General features: G+C 34.2%; 1 protein-coding gene across 1 annotated transcript in view; it reads right to left on the reverse strand.

Annotated features, from left to right (window-relative positions):
• Positions 1–2,386: 2,386 nt before the first annotated feature.
• Positions 2,387–20,045, reverse strand: part of LOC132741676 (uncharacterized) — a 36,836-nt gene continuing 19,177 nt past the window's right edge. The window contains exons 6-12 of the mRNA XM_060729906.1: positions 10,901–11,032; positions 8,005–9,241; positions 6,914–7,460; positions 5,996–6,239; positions 5,067–5,217; positions 2,597–4,352; positions 2,387–2,530 (exon numbers count right to left, since the gene is read on the reverse strand). Coding sequence (XP_060585889.1) covers positions 3,751–4,352; positions 5,067–5,217; positions 5,996–6,239; positions 6,914–7,460; positions 8,005–9,241; positions 10,901–11,032 — 2,913 coding nt within the window. The 3' untranslated portion in view covers positions 2,387–2,530; positions 2,597–3,750. The remainder of the gene's footprint in view (positions 2,531–2,596; positions 4,353–5,066; positions 5,218–5,995; positions 6,240–6,913; positions 7,461–8,004; positions 9,242–10,900; positions 11,033–20,045) is intronic.

Genomic DNA, 20,045 nt, shown 5'->3' on the forward strand with positions numbered 1-20,045 from the left:
ATAGGTTAAATGTAATTTTTATAATTCTCTATGATTAGACAAGAAATGAAACAAAAAATTGGGGGGTTTGTAATGACAATGCTTTTTTAAAAAGCTAAAAAATATTGTTCACTTAAGTGCGTAATCATTCAGAAATATGAAGGCAAAAATATCAGAATAATAAAAATTCCAAAGATTATCTTCTATAGCTTTTGATGTACAGCTAGTTAACATTAAAAAATGCTATTTTGGCAATTTCTGACAGATAACTTTTCAGAAAGCTAAAGGTTGAGTAGAGGACCTATATTTAATATAAACAAAACAATAAAAAACCAAACTCTTCTTATATCTAAAACAATCACAAAATGTTCATGGCTAATGAGACTTGAGCACTATAATGTGGGGCTTCTTAAGTAGTTTAAGAATATGAACAAGAGGGCCATGATGGCCCTGAAATCGCTCACCTGTATATAGAAACTCTCCTTGACAAGGAAAAGTAATATTGTAAACTATAACCAAAAGCAGATATAAAATTTAAATCTTAAACTGATATCACAAAGTTCATATTTGCATCTGCCATGGCAACCAGAGTTCTGTATGGAATTAAATTCTTTGAACAATTTTGAAAAGTGACCACCAAAGGAACATTCCTATGAAGTTTGGACAAAATTGGCTCAGTGGGTTATGAGAAGATGTCGTTTAAAGTAAAAGTTTACGGTAGATGGACGGACACCGGACGAAAAGCAATCACTTTGTGACAGGTGAGCTAAAAAGGAACTACTCATATACACAATTTAATATTTCATTAACAAGTTCATTATATTATGCTCAGTCCTAATATTTGAAATTAAATCTTTGCATGATACTTCATATAAAAATCATGTTGATATTTTGACATCTATTTTAAAAAATATATAAAAAAATCAGAAATGTTTAAAAAGATTGAACATTTTTAGCAAAGAAACAAACTAACAGAAGCTTCCTGAGTTAAAGACTGACCCTATACAATACAAACAGAGTGATAAAAACATTCAAACAATATAAACTACAAGTCAGAGTAGCACTGATGATCGGACATAAAACTTCACAAACAACAATAAAATCAGAGACAGATTGACCTTTATCACCACAACAACAGTAATTTGGTGACCAAAGAGGGTAGTGGTGGTGTTGGTAGTTTTCACTCTGGATCATGGCAGTAAGCCACATTGAATTTACCAGAGTACAGTTCAGCCACCATATCATTCCTGGGCAGGCTGCCAAGCAGTCTAGTACTAGTTGCCTTCACTTCTGCAAGGAACTGGAACTTCTGTACTTATCAGAGCATACTTGACCCCTAATCATATAATCATATTTAGCTTATCAATTTCAGGGTGACCCCCCAAAAACATACAACCAGGGTGACACTGTCATGGACGTCCAGTTTAAAACTTTTAATAATACCGTCAACAGTTAAAAACAAGATTGCATTTGTGAAAAATGCTATGCCACCGCATTAATACAACACTAAATAGTGATGTAGGAACAGAATTTTTTTGTTCTATACAATTGAAGATTGCCATAATGCATAGATCACTGACCTATCTAATTCTTTTTATCAGATTAGTGGTTAAATCTATTATTATTCAAATAAAAGATCAGAGTAGGAATCTATCAATGCAGTTAAGTCTAGTGAATTTGGTGGTGAACATCATATTTCAAATGGCCAAAATTCCATGACTGTACATCAAAGGACAACACTTTGTCAAAATCTAGGCCAGCTGATATCAAAGTTCACTTGACATCTTAATCTGTGCACATGGTTCAAATTTCATAGCTGCACATCAAAGGACAAGAAAGTACATGTAGGTCACATCATAAAAATCTAGGTCACCTGTTATCAAAGTTCAATTTTACAACTAAAACTCTGCACATAGTCCAAATTTCATGGCTGTACAAGGCAAAATTTTGACCCAAGGGTTTAATTCAAACAATCTTGATACAGGTCCACCAAACAACATTTCCGACCAAACAACTTTCATGTCAAATATCTAAGCTGTAGCTTTCTCCAATTCAGAAAACATTTGTTTTAGTTTCTGTTTTTACTATGTGTACATAATGAAAATCAATGCCCCAGGGCAGGGCCAATTTTGACACCAGGGGCAAAAATTGAACAGCTTTGGTAGGGGCCCTATGGCTGATTTTATTATAAAACAAACATCAAAGCTCTAAGCCTTGTACCTTCAGACAATAAGATTTTTAATTTTTCACTATATGTACATAGTGACTGAAAATCAATGACCCCCGGGGCGGGGCCAATTTTGACCCCAGGGCTATAATTTGAACAATCTTGCTAGAGGTTCACTACACAATGTTTCATGAAAAATATCTAACCTCTAGCATTTGTCAATTTAGAGAAGATGATTAAAAGTTTTTACTATAGACATATAAGGAAAACCTATGGCCCCCGGGGCGGGGCTAATTTTGACACTAGAAGCAAAATTTGAACAACTTTGGTAGAGTACCTTTAGATGATATCATATACCAAATATCAAAGCTCTAAGCCTTGTACCTTCAGACAATAAGATTTTTAATTTTTCACTATATGTACAGTATATCAAAGCTCTAATCCTTGTACCTTCAGACAATAAGATTTTTAATTTTTCACTATATGTACATAGTGACTGAAAATCAACGACCCCCGGGGTGGGGCCAATTTTGACCCAAGGGCTATAATTTGAACAATCTTGCTAGAGGTTCACTACACAATGTATCATGCAAAATATCTAACCTCTAGCCTTTGTCAATTTTGAGAAGACGATTTTTATAAGATTTTACTACATGTATATACATAAAAGAAAAACCTATGACCCCGGGGTGGGGCTAATTTTGATGCTAGAGGAAAAATTTGAACAACTTTGATAGATTACCTATAGATGATATCATATACCAAACATCAATGCCATAAGCCTGGTACCTTCAGACAAGAAGGTATTTTAAGTTTTTACTATATGTACATATAGTAAAAAACAAAGACCCCCAGGGCGGGGCCAATTTTGACCCCAGGGCTATAATTTGAACAATCTTGGTAGAGTATCACACAATGCGTTATGCAAAATATCTATGCTCTAGGCCTTGTGGGTCTTTACAAGAAGATTTTTTAAAATTTATTCTTATAATTCCTTTTGGTTGCCATGGCAACCAGATTTCTGCATGGAATGAAATTCTTTGAACAACTTTGGAAGCCCTTCACCCAAGGATCAATCCTGCCAAGTTTGGTTGAAATTGGACAAGTGGTTTTTCACAAGTTCACTATATAATCTATAGAACATACATACATTCAAACACACACACAGGTGAATCGCAATATGCCACCGCATCGCAGATGCTGCGGTGGCATAAAAACAGCATCAAATTTGAACTACACTAGAAATAATATCAACCAAAAATTGTAATATCAAAAATATTAGAGAAAACAAACATACAATATAAACCTACTGCTTGAAACAGACTTACATACAATGAAAGATGATGAAAAAATTATGTACAATTTCAGCATAACACTATTTCATAGACTATGAATTCAACAAAAATTATACCTTTAAAACAACATCTGTTCAATATGGTTTTGGGCATATTTGAGACACAAGTGGCATTGTTTAAATTCCATATTTCAGGAATATATCCACAATTACCATTTGTATTATTTGATCTTTTCATTTACATAGATGAATAAAAGTTAAAATTATTGTTCAGGTGGGCATCTCTTTATTCATCTCTTAAGTTAGCTAACTACGATTGTTGTAAAGAACCGGCCCTGCCTGGTGTCTCGACAGGTGTTATCATCACCTCTGTCCCTATACCTGCCACGGTATCAACCTGATTATTGTTATCCAAATTGTTCACCTTTAAACTTGCACCTGCACCATCCTCCATTCCAATATTAGCCACTCCCCTTTCCGCAACTGTTATATTTCCAATTGGCACTACATGAGGTACCATTTCATTCTCCCGCCCATCATATTCTCGCTCATATATTGTTATGTTACTGACTGGAGGTGTGTCCTCACACAATGCTTGACAGATAGAGCTGCTGGCAGTTAAATGGGGCAGGGCTTGTTGCATGTCTGATTCTTCTCGTTCATAAATTGTTATGTTACTGACTAGAGGCGTGTCCTCACACAATGATTGACAGGTAGAGCTGCTGGCAGCTAAATGGGGCAGGGCTTCTTGCATGTCAGATACAATATCCACCCTTTCAAGTTGTAAGAGGAGAGAAAAGAGGCTTTCTATGGTAGCATTTGTAGACCGCCCCCAATCACATAATAATTCTTTGACAGGATCGTTGGTTGTTTCATATACATCTACTTGTTCTGTGCTATATCCAATTAGACCTAGTTAAAAGAGGAGAAAACAAAAAGAGAATTTTAAACTTAGTTGTATATGACATACGCTTATAGAATATTTCATGTTAATATAGTCAATTGATTTCCTGACAGATAAAAACACAGACATTTTCCTGTTTGACATTAAATATTATCTGGATAATTTAATTAATTACACTCATAAACTCTATGCAATGGTTTAACTAAATGATTGGAAAAAATAATCTATGCGAAACAAGAGTCTGGTTAATGAATAATTTTCTATGTTCTAAAAGGGCCATAATTCTATCAAAAACCATGTTAAATGTATGGGCCTTGGAAAGTTACCACATACTATGCTTTAAAATAAGGGAGTGAAGTTTTAACCTATTCCCTTAAGCAGTTTTGGAGATACATGTACCAACTTGCATGCAAAAACTTAACCAAAGTGGGACACCTACATCTGGGTGAATACAAAAGCTCTCCCTATACTTTGAATAGTTGGGCTAAAAATGCCTTTGTAAAATTGATAAACACAAATCAGCCCACCCCTACTGGGAATCCAACCCCCTCCTTCCCTTCCCGAAAAAATGTTATAGTGAAATTTTCTCTCATGACATGTTGTGTCCAAAAATTGAAATCCCCTGATGAAAAGAAAATGTTTAGGCGAAGGGTAAAGTTTTCTGCAGAAAAATAAGTTCATTTTATGTAAAATATTATTTGTCCTACATAATAATAACTTACCTGCAAGTCCTCTCCAGTCCCTGCCCAATGCACTAGACACCCTTAGTTTGAGGCATAGTTTGTGAAAGACGGACCATGGTAACTGCATCACTAACACAGGCTGTTTTATTGGTTTACCGATCTTCTGAGATGTGACACTGTCTGGTGATATCTGTATTATTTACATCACAATGATAATACCATTTAAAAGCAGCATCGTTAATTTTAGAAATACATGTACCTATAACATTTTGTCCAATAGACAAGTAAAGAAGGGGCAAACACTGACATTGTTATTTAAATGTTACTTAAACTACTAGTGCTGTATTCAGTATAAATAAAACCTTCACCAAGTATGATTATCGTCAAAACAGAATGGAATCTTACCGCTATCTAAGCAAGAAAAAAAAAGAATAAGAAAAGAAACTTGTCTCAAACTTACTGTGAAAAGTGACTGTCCTAGTTAAAGTGTTCAAAAAGGAAATTATTATGTAAGTATGTAGTAATAAAGTTGAAATGGTTAATATGATTTTAGTATGTTTGTTTGGTTAGGTTTTATGTCACATCAACACAGTATAGGTCATATGGTGACCCTCCAGCTTTACTGGTGGAGAAAGACCTCCAGTGCCCCTCAGTTCATTATTTCAGACACAAATAGGTAACTGAGTAGAACCACCAAGATTCCGTAAGCTATCTGGATAGCCTTTTCACATGAATCCAAAGATGCTTGCGCAGCTCAAATCTAAAGCAGTGAGGGACAGGTGGTTTGAAGTCAACAACTTTAACCACTCAGCCACAGACGCCCTTATGATTTGGGAGTATCTTAACATGCTTAAACATTATAAAAGTAGTATAATATACAACAGAGTACAATATGTATTTTATCACGAGTTAAGAATGTTTGTAACATGTATTTACAGACTTGAACATTTAGAAGTTATAACACTAACCTCCAAGTCGGCTTGGTTCCATATCCTTACAGTCTTTGTATTATCTATTCTATCATTCCCACAAAACTGAGGCTTACTGTCTCTAAGGTCTATCAAGTGTAAGCCTGTGACAGCATTCCTTTGGCACGACTCGCCCTGCGGACACGCAGAACAAAGCGTAAACTGACATTCTAGACACCTGCTACATGTCTCATATATCCATGTGTAAAGTTCTGAAGGTTTAGCTCCTACACCTTTCTCCTCCCTGCAAAACAGAAAAACATCAAGTTTTTATGCTTGATTTAAAAATTAATTAACTATAAATTAGAACATAAAATATTTTAATAGTTATATGTACCAAAAATAAAGAAACATTTTAGCATAGTAAAGAATGAATATTACACTAACCTAATTTTACTTTTAAATACATGTATAAAATCAGTAGTCAATTTAACCTACCATTCAAATAATGAAACCAAAATTGTTTAGCCTTATTGTTTAACCTGTTGGAATCTAAAAGTGTAAAGGTTTTGCTACCAGTATAGAGCCAGGCAACCCTTCACATCTGTGTGTCAGTCTGACCAGGCTCTATACTGTTTGTTACTCAATTATTGTATTGTGATCTTGAAATCCTTTTAACTTTGAATGAACTTTCCCAATTTCAACTTTGAAAAGATTATCCTAACATGAACATTGAATGGATTAACCCTAATTCATCTTTAAATAGATTGTCCAAAATTCAACTTTTAATGAATTGGCCCAAATTCAACTTTGAATGGATTGTCCAAAATTCAACTTTAAATTGATTTTCCCAATTACAACTTTGAATGAATTTCAACTTTGAATGGATTGTCCCTACTTCAGGGCAAAACCTTCACACTTTTTCCACAGATTAAGAGTTAAATACATTGAATTTTAAGATAAAGAAATTCCACTAACCTGCTGAAAATAAATTTGATCCTATTATCCATTTTCTGATGGAATGCTGTCACAAGGTATCCTTTGACTGTGAAACTTGCACAATGACTTCCATGTATGGCCAGGCTATCTGTACTGTGAGACGACCCTGCCAGTGTAAACACAACCTGGTAATATGTCTGACTTGACTCATGCTCTGTGAACTGTAAGTACAACTCCAGATCTTTTTTACCTGCTACCGGCACCTCGTTACTGCTCGGAATTTGTGAAAAATATGGGATGAAAAATTCAGCATCGCCTCCATCTGATTGTCTCTTACGAAATATAAGTCCATTACATTCCCAGAAATCTATTACATTTCTACACAATAGGTCATTGTTCGAAAATCCTGTCAAACGAATGAGCTCGGATTTTGACAGGAATCCGGTGCACAATGTCCGGCTCCATGTCTGTCTGTCATCATATATCACAGATATTACATGGTATAAACTACCAAGTAGAAATTTTGGATTGAGCATCACTTTATTTTCAATAGAATATATACCTTGCGAGAAATACGGCGTGGCTTCTGAAAGTAAACAAAAAATAACAGAAGGTGATAAAAGATTTAAAACAAAAACAACCCAACTATATCGAACATTGAAGAAGAAATGCAGTGATTTTTTCATGTACATGTAATTTATCATGGTACCTTCTTTTCTCGAAACATCTTAAACCATTCAATTATTAATCATATTTATCAAAAAAATACATGGGTTTTTTTGCCCATGATTAAGAAGAGGATGAATAAGAATAAACAAATTTGTTTTATTTCATTGTGTTGCAAGCTATAAGCTTATAGAAACAGTTTAAAATGTATTCTTGGAACAAACCTGCACTAAGCAATGAGTGTAAAAATTCTTACTCCTGGAAACAATGGCTTTCCCCTGACGGGATTTGAACCCACGCTGCTAGCAATCCTTAGATTACCATCTAATCCTTGGCCATACAACCACATAAGAAGACAAAATCATGTTTATGCAGAAAAAAAAGCATGATGTTTATAGAGAAAATTAATTCATGCCAACTGAAAAAGTAAGGCAATTTAATATAATGTGAGGATGAATACTTACTACCAAGCATAATTTCTCCAAATGTATTCAGATATGTAACAATCATCTGATGAATGTCTAGCTTATAGTCCGGTAATCTCGATTTGATTACACTCATAAATTGTTCCTCCGTCTGAATAAGATCTTGATCACGAATTGCACGTAAACAGTCCACGATTAATAAAGACGGCTGCAAAACATGCTGCCTCTGTATAGTGTCTGTAACTGTCTTCCATAGTAAATTCTGAAAGTTGTGGCTCAAATGGGTGCAGGTATGTCTTGCGGCCTGACCATGCATGTTTATAAGTTCTGGTCCGGAAACATTCAGATTCTGTAGCTGAGTATTAAACGGCATATAGAACAGTGCACTCACTTCATCAAGTCTGTTATTTGCTTCAGCGCCACTTTCTAACAAGCCATACAACATGATGTGGCACTCTTCTCCAGCAAAACTACGAATTGTGTGTGATAAGTTCGACAGACGAGAGAATTCCTGCGGAGCTGCTCGTAGAATTTTGTCCCCATCAAATGTCAAAATAAACAAACTGGACTTTGTAAACAAGTATGTACAGCAAGTGTGAAACAGTTTGTCGTCTGGAACAACAAACAGATCCACGTTCACTAGTGTACCCACAGCACTAGATGAACCTTCACTGTTGAAATCATTACCACACTGCTTACATTTCACATCTGCGCCACCACTAACAGTTGACTGATTCACATTGGATAAATGAGTTTTCAACTGATTACTAGCTCCATACAAATCAGAGCAGATCTTTGATATTACTACATTTCCGAAACAATTTGTTGCCATGGAAAACTCAACGTGAGTATATTCAGAATTTTGAAAAACTGTATCTATCTCCGACTCCAGTAGCAATAAATTAACATACTTCTCTGCCTCACTCCCGCATACAAAAATCCGCACTTTTGGAAATTTCACATTTCTTGGAAATGGGACAATACCCGATTCAGTTTCATTATTGCTACGTGACATGTCGGAAAAGTAAATGTTTTGTTGACGAACAGTTTTCAGTGGTTCTTTCGTCGGTTCAATAATTCCTGGAATTAAAGGGTCCTGTTCTTTCTTTCCGAGGGACAGAGTATTTTGTGATGGTGATGGCGATCTGGTAACTTGCACATACGAACCTGACTTGTCAGTGCGTACACTATTTGGATGTTGAGAAAAACCAACTGGTCTCTGTATCACTAGTCGCATTGTACTGCTGTTGCCACCTTTTGTTATAAGGCTAAATGCCTGTATAATATAAATAATTTCTAAATATATACAATGTATTAATGAATTGTGAATAAAAAAATTGATTAAAAGCCCAGCAGATTAATATGAGAAGTCTTATGATATTGTGTTACAATGCCAAAGACTTCTATTAATTTAAAAAGTATTGTAGCTCCCTAAAACATCTTCAAACATATAAAAAAATACCAAAAATTGAAATTGAAATAAATTGAATGAAAAAATTTTGTGACATACATTTGTTTGTATTTTTAAGACTCTCACAGATGTATAACTCTTTAATTAAATATTTCTATAACATATTTGTATCCCTGAAGCCAAGTTTCAAAGATTTATCAAATACTCATCTGCTTAGCTGACCTACATGAAAATTAGTCTGCAAAAACTCTGTTAAATTGTCATCTTAATTTTCTCTTTTTATCATTATTTTATGGCTTGGTTTTTAAGTCTCATCAACATAGTAAAGGTGACATGGCGACTTTTTTAAGCTTTAAAGACCTCCATACATTTATCAGACAGCAATCAGGTATGCCACCGTACTTTAGGAAAACCATCAACCTTCAGAATGTTAGTTGATTATCAAAGCAATCAGGTATGCCACTGTACCTTAGTAAAACCATCCCAACCTCCAGAATGTTAGTTGATTATCAAAGCAATCAGGTATGCCACCGTACCTTAGTAAAACCATCAACCTTCTGAATGTTAGTTGATTATCAAAGCAATCAGGTATGCCACCGTACCTTAGTAAAACCATCAACCTTCTAAATGTTAGTTGATTATCAAAGCAATCAGGTATGCCACCGTACTTTAGGAAAACCATTAACCTTCTGAATGTTAGTTGATTATCAAAGCAATCAGGTATGCCACTGTACCTTAGTAAAACCATCAACCTTCTGAATGTTAGTTGATTATCAAAGCAATCAGGTATGCCACCATACCTTAGTAAAACCATCAACCTTCTGAATGTTAGTTGATTATCAAAGCAATCAGGTATGCCACCATACCTTAGTAAAACCATCAACCTTCTGAATGTTAGTTGATTATCAAAGCAATCAGGTATGCCACCGTACCTTAGTAAAACCATCAACCTTCTAAATGTTATTTGATTATCAAAGCAATCAGGTATGCCATCGTACCTTAGTAAAACCATCAACCTTCTGAATGTTAGTTGATTATCAAAGCAATCAGGTATGCCACCGTACCTTAGTAAAACCATCAACCTTCTGAATGTTAGTTGATTATCAAAGCAATCAGGTATGCCACCGTACTTTAGGAAAACCATTAACCTTCTGAATGTTAGTTGATTATCAAAGCAATCAGGTATGCCACTGTACCTTAGTAAAACCATCAACCTTCAGAATGTTAGTTGATTATCAAAGCAATCAGGTATGCCACTGTACCCTAGTAAAACCATCAAACTTCTGAATGTTAGTTGATTATCAAAGCAATCAGGTATGCCACTGTACCTTAGTAAAACCATCAACCGTCTGAATGTTAGTTGATTATCATCTTCATATTAAAGAATTCGAACTCCTGAGTGGGATTCAAACTTGTAGTAGATAGCAAGTGATTCAATATCAACAACCTTAATCACAAGACCACAAAGACACAAGCTCGATTTCTCATTAAAACAAGTACAAGTATATCAAAGACTAATCTTACATCTTGATGATTTTGAATAGGAGTACCATTCACTGATCTAATCCAGTCCCCAGTCCGTAATTTGCCTACTGCAGGACCTCCGTTATCCACACTCTTCACCAATGTGTACACCTCTACACTTGTATCCTGGTTCTGTAAAATATCATCACATATTAACCTTAAACATGCTGAATAAATGTAATGGACTTACCCTGCTTTGAATTTGGAATAGTCCATTTAAAGTTAAAGGGGTTTTAATATCAAAATTTAAAAATTATAATAATAGAATAATAATCATCAGTAAACCCCAATCTATAGCAACTTATTTGAGTTCCTTATTTCTTGTTTTAAAGTATGGTATAGGAAAGAAATAATTCATTTTAGGATGAACAAAGTGAAGGATGAAGTAAAGTAATGAAAAAGGCTCAATGAATGTAAATACACTGTAGAAGACCAAGGAGTGAAATCATGTTAAACAATTGGTATACAAAATTCTAAGGTTGAATATTTTTAAAATTGACTTTGTTTATTATTTAAAAGGGAAATAATTCATGTAATGTGCCACTTTGCCAGTGTTATGGACCATGTCATACATGATGAAGGAGATGAAATGGAACAAATTATCTATATTTTGAAGTACATCCCTCATGTTATTAAGAAGAAAGAGCAAACAATATTTTGCTGAACAAACACTTTTTATCAGAAATCTGTATCTCCAGGGTTTGTACAACACCTATCTGTCTAGTTCATAAAGTCATGCTAAAACTTCTTCTTTTGATCAAAGTTTGGACCCCTTTCTATTTAAAATGGTTCAGAGTTAAATCGTTTACCTATAAATGTACAGTGCATTACCTGGAGTGCAGGTATTACTCACCTACACTGTCAGAGATTAAAATAGAGCATGCATGATTATTGGCTAAATTTTTTTTTTGAGGTTTACTTATTATGATGACAGGGAATGAGATAATGGTAGAAAAATCATATTCAAATGCTAGTACATTTGTTTATATATTCTGGGGCTTCATATTGTGACAAACGGGAAAGTTTTTTTTTTTTAATTTTTGCCCTGCTCCCTTGTACAATCAGATAGCCTTGTGTTTTTCAATGCTTTTTCTATTACTTATTAAGGAGTTTAGCAGTTTAATGCTTTTCTATCCTATGTAGCTGAAGACAGACATTTTATATACATTTTATATAGATAAAACATGAATTTATTTATTCTGCTTACATCAGTAAATCAGAAGCTGTTATGGGATACAACATTCTAGAAGTGCGTGTACATGATTAACATATAAGGAAGTCATTCAAAAAGTTTAGCAGGAAATAGTGAGTATGAAAAATAAAACACTTCACACTGAATTTACAACCTTTTCTTTATCATTATATACACATTTTTCATCATTGTATTAAAAAGATGACAGCACTGTCTGTTTACATAAGAAAATTAAATGTAAGTATCAAAGGGAATTTCGAAAATCATATGATTTTTATATTTTTATTTTACAAAATACAGCCTACTACAAAATAGAGTTGATATATCAGATAGAAAGTATCTATATATCTTAGTATCTATTATAAACAGATCAGAAATTGTAAATAAATCCAAAAATAAAATAATGTAAACAATATACTAAGTAGCACATGTAGTATGTCTTTTAAGGCCCATTAAGCATGAAAATGCTAAAACTTATTTTTTCAAAAGTTTTTTTTTTTTTTTTTTTTTTGGGGGGGGGTGGGGGGAAGGGGTTGGGGTTGGTGGGAGGGGATATTCCTGTTACAGTTTCTTTTGATTTTAGGCAATAAGTACAGTTATAGTGATTTAGTATTTTGTATGGATTTTGAAAATAACACTCAGTTTACATTTTTGCTACTTGTATAACAAATCATTTCATAATTAATGCTATGTTTTTTTATTTCTTCAGATGATAAGCATCTTATGTATATTATCTCAATTCTATTGTTACAATATTATAAAACACATATTTTCCCTTTTCACACAAAGAAAAATGTATTCATTTCTGAAGCTTAATGCACCATTAAATAAGACAGATTTTATCTACTGAAATTTTAATTATTGCATACTGTAATGTACGTTTAAATATCTTTTCATAACTGAACAAATGCATATCATGTTGGTATTTTCAGAATTTGAAGATTTTTTTTTTAAAAATCACTATTTAATTATTTTGTCTAATCTACTGAGCTCCTAACCCTCCAGCTTATTTTCATCAATAAGAAAATAGGAAGGATTTAAATTAGTTAAGACGGTCAAGACTACAAAAATGTGCATCAAACAGATGGAAATCTTCTCAAGTTTAATTATCCATCTTTTTTATAATCAGTATTAAAGGGACTCCACAGATGTTTTTGACATGTGGGGGGGGGGGGGGGGTGGGAGAGGGATTTCTTATAATTGACTTCCATGGATATTTTTTCCTTGGAAATTGTATGTTTGTTTGTTTGTTCAGGAAGGTATATTAAGAAAAAAAGGTGGTTCAAGCTCATACACATACTTAGGCCAATTGAAAACAACAAGAAATATATGTAACAATTTTATAGGTTGAGTGCATTGAAAAAAACAAAGGTATTCAACATACATATTTATTTTTGTTACGGGAGGGCTTTTGTCTGCCTTGTTAATTTTACGGGAGGGCTTTTGTCCGCCCAGTCATTTTCATGGGAGGGCTTTTGTCCGCCCTATTATTTTCGTGGGAGGGCTTTTGTTCGCCCTGTCATTTTCACGGGAGGGCTTTTGTCCGCCTTGTCATTTTTTGAAGGGAGGGCTTTTGTCCGGGGGGGCTTTTGTCCGTTTCCCAAATTGACAATAATTATACTGATGCACTGGATTAGTTGTTAAAAGTGGGAGCTAGACTTATTAATCTAATCAAATGTAATGTAGGTGTTGATAACAAGCATATTTTTGAAGCTTGAATTTAATCCCTGAAGAATTAAATTACAGAAAAAATAAGGAAAATTCTAAGTTTAAGGGGATGATAATTCTGGAAACATCGACCCTAGAATTATAAACTTGTCACATAATATTATAATAAGGCAGATTATAAGAAACTAATATCTAACGTTTGAAGTAAACCCTTTAGGAAATGAAAAAAGTGAGAGTAAAAAATAACAATATTTAGCACACATGCCATAATTATGTCACTAGTCTTAACCTACTGAATTCCTTATAATTCCTTCCATGGATATCAAGACGGATATGTTTTGCGGCCATTATTACTAAAAGAGCCTTGTGAGACTGCACAGATTCTAATCATTTTCAGTTTCAGCAGATCTATACAATGTATATATGTGTGTGTGAGTGGTTTCAACCACAATCGTACATTTATTTAACAAAACATTTTAAAAGAAATAAACCTAATTTAACAACATTCTAAGTGATGTAAAGTGGCTGCATCAACAAGTATAGATACAAATTCCATCATCAAGTTGTTACTTAATAAGGAACATTATGTGAGAGGAAGTTCCTAAAACACTTAACAATTAAAATTCTGTCTGGTCAAGTTGGTTTAAAATGAGTCAGTATGCATGCACATCTGTGCAGTTATTTGAGTTATCTATATTTCCTGGAATGCTGAAAAGTTTTCCTTTATTTTTTATATCAAAGGTACTATTTTACTACATTAAATGGTAAACAACTTAAAACTTGTGAGGTACTGGTACTGGAATTTTTTGATATATAAAACATGAGCAATTTTGATAATAAAAAGTAAACTGAAAGTAACTGATTAGGGAAATTATGTTACACCATTACATAAGCTTTATTTAAAATGTAAGAAATAATAGATATGAAAATATACTTTCAAGTATATTATAGATGTTAAGTGGCAGTATGACCTAGTGGTTAACACGTCAGACTAGTTATCTAAGGACTGATATCAGCATGGGTTCAAACCACATCAAGGGCAAGCCCTTGTTTCCTTGAGGAAAAAACTTTACACTCATTGCTTAGTACTGGTTGGTTCCAGGGATGGATTTTTATTCCAAAGTGTATCTATAAGCTTATAGCTTCCTACACAAACTAAAATAAATTCTGTATAAATCAAATAGATGTTATCAAGCACTCTGCAAATTTGGGTTTTTTCCATCTAATCCTGGGGTACAAACAAATACTCCACAGTCTACTTACTGTTTACAATAGTATTGATCTACTCTTCTTAATAATATATTTACAAAGTTGTATCTTTGCACCCAGATGAGTTGGGGAAAAACAATGCAAAGTTCTTGAGTAGGTCAGTATGATAAGCAAAATTATTTTCACTAGCACACAGCATTATATTTTGCTCATCCAAATGACTAAAATTTAGATGAAAATCTATAATTTCTGTTTAAACAACATTTCAAGAATCTGAACGAATTGGGAAGTAAATCTTTAAGTACTTTCAGGCCTGGTGGAAAAAGTCACATTCCCAGTCGCATTGCATGGATTCGAACTCTGGCATTACTTGATACAGAAGGATTCATTATTATTGGAATGCTTCTTGCGACTAGCAGCAAAATCTATCCGAAAATTACCAACTTGATCCAGCATTGATATAGCCTTGGCACTGTTAGGCTGGCATTCTTTTGAATCTCTGATAGATAAATGGAAACTGTGTTTTCTCCATAAACTATGCCAAATGATTGCCTTACCAATCACATATTTGATGGTGGTTAAATATATTTATGCTTGAAGGCGCTATGCATCAACTAGGATTTATCCCTGATACTAGTATATGCGAGATATTGGTCAAATATGGGTGAGTGGACTAGTAATCTAAGGATTGCTGACCACGTGGGTTCAAACCCTGTCAGGGGCATGTCATTGTTTCCTTGAGCAAGAAACTTTACACTCATTGCAATTTGCTTAGTACTGGTTGGTTCCAGGAACAGATTCAAGAGTGTTTCAATAAGCTTATAGCTTCCAACACAATCTAACTAAAATAAATTTGTATAAACTAACTAAACTAAATATGGTTTATTCAAATATTTAAATGACAATATCCAATTTTCAGAGTTCCAAACCAAATGGACTTTGAAAAACATAGTACGAAACAGCATTAATCCCTATCAAGATATTGACTGGGAAGAGAGAATCAAATCTGATCCAGAATTCTGCAGGTTTTCATCAATTCATATAGCAGTATCTCCATCTAGCTAGGTTATACCTTTTAGCAGATACAAAATATCTCATAAGCCATGTCCTCAACATCATAAGGATACTTACATTTGTCAGTTCAGGTAGCAAGATCACTTACAAAGTTTTCAATGGCAAGGCTGTGATATAAATAGGCATATTATATCAGATTGCCCATTATTTAAAGAAATTAGACAAGATTTCTCGGAGAAGTTCTCCAAAACTTTGGACCATCAGTATTGTGACACATGTGCTGTAATAGGTCAGAACATTTTCTTAGGTGCCTTACTGATCCAGACATTTTGAACAATATTGGATTAGATGCTAGCATGTCCTGGTGCTATATAAACCTAACATATAACTGTATTATACAGAGGGCATATAAAGTAATTTGCTAAAACAAAATACCACAAAAATAGTGCTCTTCTTTAGTTACATATTATTACATATCAGTTTCTATCTTCCTTTTAGATATCTTTGATTTCGTTTCGTCAAGACATCTTAAACAAGAGGGCAGAGATGGCCCTAGATTGCTCACCTGACGCATCAAACTCATCCGGGCAATTACTTAGACAAGCATCCTGACCAAGTTGGATAACAATTGAGTAAACAAGAGGGCCATGATGGCCCTGTAATTGCTCACCTGTATATAGGCCCCTGGGTCAAGGCCAATTTTCAACCAGGGGCTTTATTTGAACAAACTTGGTAGACGCCCATTAGCAGACGTTTCATGATAAATATCTAAGCTCTAGCTCTTTGGGGTTTTTATAGGAAGATTTTTTCAGTTTTTACTATACATATAGGGAAAAACAATGACCCCCCTGGGCGGGGCCAATTTTTACCCCAGGGCTTTTATTTGATCAAAATTGGTAGACTTGGTAGAAACCCACTAGAAGATGTTTCATGCTTTGTATCTAAGCTCTAGCTATTTTGGTTTTATAAAAGAGGATTTTTTAAGTTTTTACTAGAGTGATTGGACACGTCCTCGATCAGCCAGGTCCTCGATCAAAATTTTGTTTTTTGTATCTTTTTCAAATAAACTTGAAAAAACACGAACTTTCTTTGCTTTGTTTTTCCAACACATGTAAGTACTTTACTAAACTCCCACTGAAGAGTATTTATGTGAGGTCAAAGTTCACGCAGCAGACGATTCTAATAACAATGGCAAAGTGAAAGTAGAAATTACCCAATAAAAAATTAAGTACATCTTTTCTCCTTAGCTCTAATATTTATACAAAATATATAACAAGAGCTGTCCGTAAGACAGCGCGCTCGACTTTTTTAGTGCTTGCCTATAATACAAAACATTGACAGTTAAGGGCCATAATTCAAATAAAATCTTTGACAGAATTACCTTCTCCTGGACATGTTTGGGAATCATGATTGTAAACAAGTATTCCAACTTTCAAATTAATATCTCAAACAGTTCAGTCAAAAAGTGGACTGGTACTAAAAACTTAACCAAGATTCTAAGTCGATAAAAGGCCTTAATTTTTAAAACAAATCCTTGACAGAGTTACCTTCTCTTGCGTACAGATGGGGGTAATGATGTGAAATAGCATTAAAAGTTTCAAAGCAATATCTCAAAGGGTTAAGGCAATAAGTGGATTTTACCCATATTCAATGTATTTTCTAAGTCAAAAAGGGGCATAATTCTGTCAAAAACCTTGACAGAGTTATGTCCTCTTGTCTGTTGATGAAGGTCGTGATGGTAAACAAGTATGGTCAGTTTCAAAGCAATACCTCCAATGGTTTTGAAATAAAGTGAGGTGGTACAAAAAACTTAACCAAGATTCTAAGTCGATAAAAGGCCTTAATTTTTAAAACAAATCCTTGACAGAGTTACCTTCTCTTGCGTACAGATGGGGGTAATGATGTGAAATAGCATTAAAAGTTTCAAAGCAATATCTCAAAGGGTTAAGGCAATAAGTGGATTTTACCCATATTCAATGTATTTTCTAAGTCAAAAAGGGGCATAATTCTGTCAAAAACCTTGACAGAGTTATGTCCTCTTGTCTGTTGATGAAGGTCGTGATGGTAAACAAGTATGGTCAGTTTCAAAGCAATACCTCCAATGGTTTTGAAATAAAGTGAGGTGGTACAAAAAAACTTAACCAAGCTCAATACACTTTCTAAGTCAAAAAAGGGCCATAATTCTGTCAAAAACCTTGACAGAGTTATGTACTCTTGTCTGTAGATGGAGGTTATGAACAAGTATGGTAAGTTTCAAAGCCATACTTGTAATACTTCTGAAATAAAGTGGGGTGGTACGAAAAACTTAACCAAGGTGTGACGCCAACGCTAACGCTAACGCCGACGCCGACGCGAGTAGGATAGCTCCCCTTTTCATAGAAAAGTCGAGCTAAAAATGACAAAAAATAACTACATTTGATAATTATACAAATTTTTTTTCCTACATAATAAAATTAAGTAAGCTTTTAGCTCTTTTCCCAGGAAGGGAGTGGGTCGATTTCCTACAGTAATCTAGGTCAGGGATCAGCCACTAAGAAAAGATGCTAAATATATGCATATTTTGCCCAAAATACATATTTTCCGCTTTCCTCAGAATAACAAGCAATTATCATAGTATTGCAAGCAATCCATAAGTCCCCTACCGGATAGAACCCCATCAGCATTCTGAAGGGCCATTGGCCATTCACTAATGTGTAAATTTTTGTCTGTTTTAAGTAAATTTGTTGGAAATGTTCTTTAAAAGTGATTACAGGAAAAAGTTTTTATGAACAGACAGACAGACAGACTGAAGGACACTCTAAAGTTAATATTTGAAACATCCATGTTACCAAAATATAACATTTTAAAAAGCAAAATTCTTAAAGAGGAGATAACTCTGGAATTAAAGATGCAATTTCATAAAAAGTTTCAGCTCTTTTTGACTAATCACAAATATTGTTATATTTGCCATGTTTTAAGCCTATTTGTTGCCAAGGCAACTGATATTTTTTCAAAATAGATAAGACATGCATAATCTCAAGACTGCCATCTACCCACATGTCAAGTTTCATAAAAATATTTCCAGTACTTTTTGAGTTATCACTGGATTCAGTTTATGTGTAAAATTTGCCATATTTTCAGTCTATGTGTTGCCATAGCAACCAGAATTTTCAACATAGGAAGAAAAGAAAAAGACGTGTATAATCTCCATACTGCCATCTACACATATTACAAGTTTCATAAAAATATTTCTATTACTTTTTGCGTTAACACTGGATCCAGTTTATGTGTAAAAATTGCCATATTTTCAGTCTTTTTGTTGCCATAGCAACCAGAATTTTCAACATAGGAAGAAAAGAAAAAGACGTGCATAATCTCCATACTGCCATCTATCCATATATCAAGTTTCATAAAAATATTTCCAGTACTTTTTGCGTTATCACTGGATCCAGTTTATGTGTAAAATTTGCCATATTTTCAGCCTATTTGTTGCCATAGCAACCAGAATTTTCAACATAGGAAGAAAAGAAAAAGACGTGCATAATCTCCATACTGCCATCTATCCATATATCAAGTTTCATAAAAATATTTTCAGTACTTTTCAAGTTATCGCGGGATCCAGTTTTGTGGACGGACGGACTGACGGACTGACAGACAGACGGACGGACAGACGGACGGACAGACGGACAGACGGACGGAGGGTAAACCTAAAGTCCCCTCCGGTAAACCGGTAGGGGACTAATTAGATATTTTTACATAATATAATTAGATATTTTTACATAATATCAAAAGTAAAAAAGTAGTAAATTAATGGGATAGAAAAACACATAGGTTACAAACCACTATATTTTACTGTTTCTTTCCCCTTGGTTTAACACCACTATATTTTTCCCCTTTGGTGACACTCAATTATATATTTTCAGCAATGCCTAGGTCTCAGAGGACCCACCCAAATCAAATATATAGTGAGACAAAACATGTTGTGACCCAGGGCTATTCCATACATAAAGCAGCTATTGAATTAGGCCTTCCTCACACCACTGTACAGAACCGTATCAATGGGAAATACAAGGGTTATATTAC

This window comes from Ruditapes philippinarum, unplaced genomic scaffold (genome assembly GCF_026571515.1).
Source record: "Ruditapes philippinarum isolate M1 unplaced genomic scaffold, ASM2657151v2 ctg1985_1_1_1_1, whole genome shotgun sequence".
Classification (NCBI taxonomy): domain Eukaryota; kingdom Metazoa; phylum Mollusca; class Bivalvia; order Venerida; family Veneridae; genus Ruditapes; species Ruditapes philippinarum.